This window comes from Trachypithecus francoisi, unplaced genomic scaffold, assembly GCF_009764315.1.
Source record: "Trachypithecus francoisi isolate TF-2019V2 unplaced genomic scaffold, Tfra_2.0 Lachesis_group16, whole genome shotgun sequence".
Classification (NCBI taxonomy): domain Eukaryota; kingdom Metazoa; phylum Chordata; class Mammalia; order Primates; family Cercopithecidae; genus Trachypithecus; species Trachypithecus francoisi.
In genome coordinates, this window is record NW_022681461.1 from 84,691,796 (window position 1) to 84,698,859 (window position 7,064).

The 7,064-nt window shown below is 43.5% G+C and overlaps 1 protein-coding gene across 3 annotated transcripts in view; it reads left to right on the forward strand.

Annotated features, from left to right (window-relative positions):
• GRIN3A (glutamate ionotropic receptor NMDA type subunit 3A) overlaps positions 1–5,117 on the forward strand; it is a 172,733-nt gene extending 167,616 nt beyond the window's left edge. The window contains exons 9-10 of one of the 3 annotated variants that reach the window (XM_033237934.1): positions 654–982; positions 5,027–5,117. In XM_033237934.1, the coding sequence (XP_033093825.1) occupies positions 654–982; positions 5,027–5,100 (403 nt within the window). In that variant the 3' untranslated portion in view covers positions 5,101–5,117. Of the gene's footprint in view, positions 1–653; positions 1,349–2,619; positions 3,693–5,026 lie in introns of those variants that run through there. The other 2 variants (XM_033237936.1, XM_033237935.1) reach the window with 2 other exon arrangements.
• Positions 5,118–7,064: the final 1,947 nt, after the last annotated feature.

Here is a 7,064-nt window from a genome sequence, read left to right on the forward strand (position 1 = left end):
CTTTCTATATGACACTCATTATCCCAGCAAGAAACTGAGGGCTTTCTTGGAATTTTTTAAGCATCAGACCTGAACTGTCATTCTCAACTCACATAAAAAACATCCCTATAGTAAGAAACACTTTGCTGAGACTTGTGGCTTATATGCTTTTATTCTCCCCAAAATCAAGTAGTAAATATCAGGATGGTCCTGTGGGACTAAGGATGAGCCATGTTATGAGATCTGTCAGCAGGCTGATGCTCAGAACCCAACAAGTGAATAAACAGATTTCGCTTTTATTAAAGCATCACCTTTCAAACCATAAAATGTTTCAAGGTATGGCTAGTTTCTGAGCTTCCCTTGCAGAAAGGAAATTAAAAGCAACCTGAGGTTGTTCACACACAAAAAAAATTGTGCCATACCCCATCCTATCAGCCCTTCAGATGACACCCGATTCCAATTTCAGAGCAGCATCGGACTTGAACTTTTGAATGTTCATGACTCCTTATTGCCCCATGACACCCTAGCAGGGAGTCTGTCCATGGCTTTGTTACTTCGTCTCTAAATGCACACCCAGCTCCATATTATTGACACAGGAAACGGCTAACAGATGAACAACAGCACTTTAAGAGCTGCAGAATGGAAAGTAAGTCTAAAATTTCTCTGTTTCCTAGGTCCAATGTGGGACCCCGTCAGCTCACCGTATGGAATACTTCCAATCTGAGTCATGACAACCGACGAAAATACATCTTTAGTGATGAGGAAGGACAAAACCAGCTGGGCATCCGGATCCACCAGGACATCCCCCTCCCTCCAAGGAGAAGAGAGCTCCCTGCCTCGCTGACCACCAATGGCAAAGCAGACTCCCTAAATGTATCTCGGAACTCAGTGATGCAGGAACTCTCAGAGCTCGAGAAGCAGATTCAGGTGATCCGTCAGGAGCTGCAGCTGGCTGTGAGCAGGAAAACGGAGCTGGAGGAGTATCAAAGGACAAGTCGGACTTGTGAGTCCTAGGTGACCCTTTCTCAGTTCCTGACCTTCCTCTGAGCCCTTGAGACACTTTGTAATGCTCTTTTGTAACTACCGACAAAGGTATGGGGAAGCTGAGGCCTAGGTCTTCTCAGAGGTCAAGTCTGCTCTCCCTAGCCTAAAAATGCAGCGGCAGCTCCTCTCAAGCTCACTCCCTAGGTCTCCAGGGTAGGAGTGTTTTTCTAGCAAGAATCTTGGTCAGGAGTAAGCTCTGTGTGAGAGATCTGTGAATAATCAGATAACCCCAGCTCCCGTTAACCTTTTCACCAGGTGCCACAGTAATATTTCTGGTTTTTAGCCCTTTCTCTGCACTACCAACAAGAGATAAAATTGTTACTCATACTTATGTCTTACTGGGTTGTTGGTTTTCATCATAACACAGAACAAGGTTATCCAGGGTTGTAGCTTTTGATACAACTCCCCAATCTAGATTTATTTCCACATTCTGAATGGGGAGCAGGTAAGAGCAGAGCACCTCCCACTGGGGGTGGGGTACTTAAAAATTAACTCATTAGTATCATAAAGGTCAAGGATTGATTGGACCAGGCAAGAGCCACATTTTTGAGAAGGTTCTGGATCTCTGACTCCATCCTGTTTAGTAAGAACAGGCTTATTAACACGCCACTGTGAAAGGGGAAGAGGATGTGGTAAGCGGGAACAGAAGACAGGCAGAAGAGGCATTAAAAATGCATATCATGCTTTTAGAACAAAAGCTCTGGGCCAGAAAGGCAATTTGGCTAAAAAATGAATAAGACTACTTCTAATGTAATTAAGCATCTCCACTATGGTGTGTGCCTTTGATAAAGAAGAGAGAAAAAGGCAAAGCAAGGTTGTGGCCTTAGGTTGGACCTGGAATATCCCTGCTTATTGCCTATAATGTAATAAGTGACACTGTGGGTGAAATGTTCTACACACCACACACAAGGCCATTTTCAGATCAGCAGTCACCCATCGCTTAGCATAGAAATCCCAAAACCTCCAGCCTGGGAACACCACCAGCTTTGACCATTCAAGAATTTGCCGTGTGCTTTGCATATCTGTATAGAAAATTAAGTCAATTCCCCATCCTCATACTCACTCATCTCCGAGGAGCTATGAACAGGTTTTGGTCCCTCTGATGATCCTCCAGCCTCATGTAATGCCCCCCAAAGACTGATACAAGTAACCTCCCCTCTGCTTAGGTGCCGCTTTCTCAGCATATAATGTTTAGGCAGCTAGGGAAAGGAATATGGGTCAGTTCTCAAATGTCAATGTAGATACGAGTCATCTAGCGGAGAACTCATCAGAGTGCAGATTGCCAAGACCCTTCTCCAGAGATTATGGGGTGGGGGTGGAGGTCTAGAGGTAAGCTCAGAAACCTACTGTTAGCCAACATCCCCAGGTGACTGACACGGGTGGTCTAAGAAGTACTCTTCTAGAAACACCATTCTGGAAGTTTGGCTGCCCACAGGCATGAGGAGAAGCATGAAGAGAAAACCGTTTGAGAAGTTTGTTTTGTTTTTTAAAAACTTTAGCACACATCTGCTGATTCTCCTTCAACATCCTCACCCCCACCCCTGGGCACCATTTTGGACAAGACTTCCTTATTTATCACTTGCTTTATCTTCTCAGGACTCATTGTTCCACTCCCAATCAATTTGAATGCCTACAATAAGTTCAGGAGCTGTGCCAAGAACTTTCCTCTTTTACAGCTGCAGATCATTGGAAAGGTGTCTCAATCACAAAACTTCTCCCTCTACTACTGGATGAAATGTCTACGTTTCCACCAAAATCTACCCAGTCACCCAGGGAATAACAACTTAAGTTGTAGTTGGATAACACCTAGTGATTAATTGGCTGAGAAAACCCTGGAGTGGAGGGAGGCTCGGAGATACTGATACGGATGTGGGAGGGCTCCAAAGTTAGAGGTCACCAATCCCACAGATGAAACAGTTCAATAATGAGGGAACAGGTGAGCCCTGAACACAGAAAAGGACAAGTCTGTGTTGCAACACCCCATCCCCTCATGTTCTCACCCCAGGCCCAGAAGTAGGTTTGCAGCTGCCTTTGGAAGATTTTGCCCCTTAGCCATCCCCACCCACTTGCAACAGCTAAGGATGCTGGAGACTCTGCCACCATGCTCTGCGTGCCCCTGAATCTCTGTGCTGCCCAGAAGGCTGATGTATAGGTGTACCTCAATCCACATTACAGCCATGCTCCTAATGTACATGGACATTTTTGTAACTCAGCTCATATTCTGACTGTATTTGAGAAGCTGGCTCTTTAAGGGAACCCAGAAGTCAATCCTTTTGTAAAGTAAAGCACCCTTTTGTAATGCAATTAATTATCCCTTAATGTATCTGTTTTGTAAGTCTCAATTTTTGTATATCGGGTTTACCTTAAGCTTCTCTAGTGAGGCATTCTAAGCAGTGGTGATCACATGTCAGATCATCCTGCGTATCCACGAAGTAGATGACCAATGCACGCTCCTCAAACATCTTTGGAGGAAGTACCTGGCCAAAACACTGGTCAGGATGCAGCAAGCAGCAGCAGGGGCTGAAGGCAGGCTTACTGCCGTCAACATTGCTTGAAATGCCTCTATGTTCTGAATAAAGAAAAACCATAATTGCTTGTGGTGAAATGAAGCAGTCTTCATGTTAAGTAGCAATGGTTATTTTTATTGGTAGTAATTGAACAGTGTTTTGCAATTTGTGAAACAGTGTATTGTGTTTTGTAAAATGTCATGAAATGGTGGGTCCTTGGAAACCTCCTTTCTGTTCACTCCACCTGTTCTTTCAACTCCTTTCAGGCTCAAAAAAAAAAAAAAACAAAGATCAGAAGCCTGCACATGGAGGGTTGTATTTTGGTAAAGAAGAAAGAGATAAGGGATGCTACCTTGCTTCCTCTACTGGGCTTCCCTTTTCATGAGATCAAGAAGGCCTCCATTCTCTTCCAAGTGCTCATGCTGGGAAACCTGGAATATGACACATTGTGTCACACACCCCAACCCTGTTTTCCAAGGGGAATTTCTGGCACAGGAAGCACATAGTAAAGCATGCTCAAATGAGCTGAAACAGATACAGCTACCTGGTTCGTGTAAATAAGAATAAAGGCCCCAGAGTGTGTATGCTTCCAGGTAGAGGCGAAAGGGGAATCTCCCAAAATTTAAAAACAAGTTGGAAGAATAACCAGGACAGCCAAGTGAGGCAGCCACAGGGACCCAAGCAGTCGAGGTCTTTAATGTGCCTGGAGATGACTCTCCATCATTCATGAATCTTCCTATTGCACAAACCCTATCAGGAGCTGCTGCTTCCCTTCCAGCCAGAGAAGTGGTTAAGTGGAGCAAGTGCCAAGCAGAACAGACCTTATCATCTTGGTAACAGACTTCTCAGTGTTGGTGCTGTGTCTGTTAGAGCCTTAGAGCAAGTTAAGTACTTCCTTGGTGTGGGTAAAGAAAAAAGGGGAAAGAAACTACTTTAGAGCCTTTTTCTCCCAATTCATATTTTTGATAGGAAAAACAGAAAACCCATCCAGTTCTTCAGAAATTGCTTTCTAGGCATTAACACTACTTTAGTATCTATACTGTTTAGTTATTCCTTTCTTAACCCACCTGAACTACCCATCTAATCCAGGATTCCCTCACTCTTTTTTGGTTTAGTTACTAATCATTTTATGAAAATAATGTACTTATAAGTATTTTCTTAAGGTTTGTGAAGAGTATTTGCATTGTGTCTTCATTTTAATGTGTTCGCAATCGCTCCGCTCCAGGAAGAACGGAAATGCTGTCTTGTGAGCATGAAGTGAACGGGCTGTTTTGCTCCAGCCACTTTTCTTGTACAACCACATGGATGGATTAGATGTCCTCAGGTCTTTTCCATCTTCAGTTTCTATGACTGTGGAATAAATGTTCAGATAGAAACTTCACTATTGGATGTACTGCTGACTTTATCTTTGGAGATTCAAATGTTGACATGATACCAGTTCCTTCTTAACAGGAGACCCGTTAATACTATGATTTATGTTTGTTTCCTTGCTATAGTTCAAAGAAGAAACACAAGATATACTGAGAAAACTCAGAGCTCAGGTATCATGAAATGGCTTCATCTGAGATAGACCTTCTAGGAAAAAGCACAAGTTCAGAGGCCTCTAAAATCCTGTACTGATCACCCTCATTAGTAATTCGACAAACATCTGCTAAACAGCTTCCATGTAGGTGCCAAGTGCTAGAGACACAACAGTGAAGAAGATAGGTATGGTCCCCAACTTCTGACTTTTTTTTTTTTTTTTTTTTGAGATGGAGTCTCGCTCTGTTGCCAGGCTGGAGTTCAGTGGTGTGATCTCGGCTCACTGCAACCTCTGCCTCCCGGGTTCAAGCGATTCTCCTGCCTCAGCCTCCCGAGTAGCTGGGACTACAGGCGCCTGCCACTACGCCCGGCTAATTTTTTGCATTTTTTTTAGTAGAGACGGGGTTTCACCATGTTGGCCAGGATAGTATCGATCTCTTTATCTCGTGATCCACCCACCTCGGCCTCTCAAAGTTTATAGGTTTTTACAACCTATAAACAGGTAATACTATAATAACTAACATATATTGGGTACTTACTATAAACCATGATCTCATTTAATCTTAACAACCCCACAAGACAGACACTATAGATGTAGTCTTAAGTAGGTAAGTGGGACCTCCAGTTTACAGATAAAAACACAAGAGTTGGGCTGGGCACGGTGGCTCACGCCTGTCATCCCAGCACTTTGGGAGGCAGAGATGGGCGGATCACGAGGTCAGGAGATCAAGACCATCCTGGCTAACATGGTGAAACCCCGTCTCTACTAAAAGTACAAAAAAATTAGCCTGGCCAGGTGGCGGGTGCCTGTACTCCCAGCTACTCAGGAGGCTGAGGCAGAAGAATGGTGTGAACCCAGGAGGCGAAGCTTGCAGTGAGCCGAGATGGTGCCACTGCACTCCAGCCTGGGCGACAGAGTGAGACTACATCTCAAAAAAAAAAAAAAAAAAAAAAACAAGAGTCAGAGAAACTATGTAACTTGCCCAAGGTTGCAGAACTAGTAATAGTAACAGAGATTAGTACAACCATGCAGGATTCTGGTCACTGCCTCACAATTTTCTATTCTTCCTTGAATCCCCTTTTAGTCTTTCTGCCTTACTTTTTCTTTCCCATGCCTCAGTCCGGCCCCTAGCTCCACAGAACAGAGAGGGAAGTGGATAGTATAACTGCACCTCCATTGGTCCACTTAACTCAACACTATAATACCTGTATCTCATAAAAATAGCACTTCAGCATCTTTCTGCTTTCTAGCCCAACCAAGAACTGATGCAAACACAGTTCACAGTTACAAATCATCAGCAGGCCTGCAGTTCCAGACAAACAGTTTCTGATGACCCAAGCAGTTTTAGCTGCAGGCAAATTTGCCTTCATGAATCTGCTAGTCTGTTGCCTTCTTCACACATATTCTTTCAGAATAGAAACAATCAAATCTCATGAAAATGTAAACCCACTATAACTTAATTCACTACCTACTTACCTAAGGATGTTTCTGCATTACTCAATCATTCAGATTCTGGATGCCTATTTGTACCTATGCATTGGGGCTAGTTGCTGGAAACAGACAGATAAAAAGAGCAGATTCTGATCCCACAGAGCTCAGTGTAATGAAAGGACACAAGCTGACAACATATTATGGTGTATACTCTAATAAAGAAATGCACATCGGGTGCTACTGGAGCAAAGAAGACACTGTGTGTGTGTGTGTGCATATGAGTGTAGGTGTGTGAGGTGAAGAGACAGGGTGGAGGGTAACAGGCAACTGAAGTAAAAGCAAGCATGTACAAAATTCCAAATTTGGGAAACCCTGGCAATCAAGAAACTGGGACCTTCAAATCATTTCGTATAACAGAAACATGCAGTTTCAGGTGGATGACAAACTATACGAACTGGAAAGAGAAAAGCAGAGGCTAGATCACTTGTGCTAAATTGGATTTGTGTCCCAAAGACTACAGGAACCACTAAGGATTTTAAGGTGAAGAGAAAACTAGTAAAAGAACAGGATCCTCACCACTA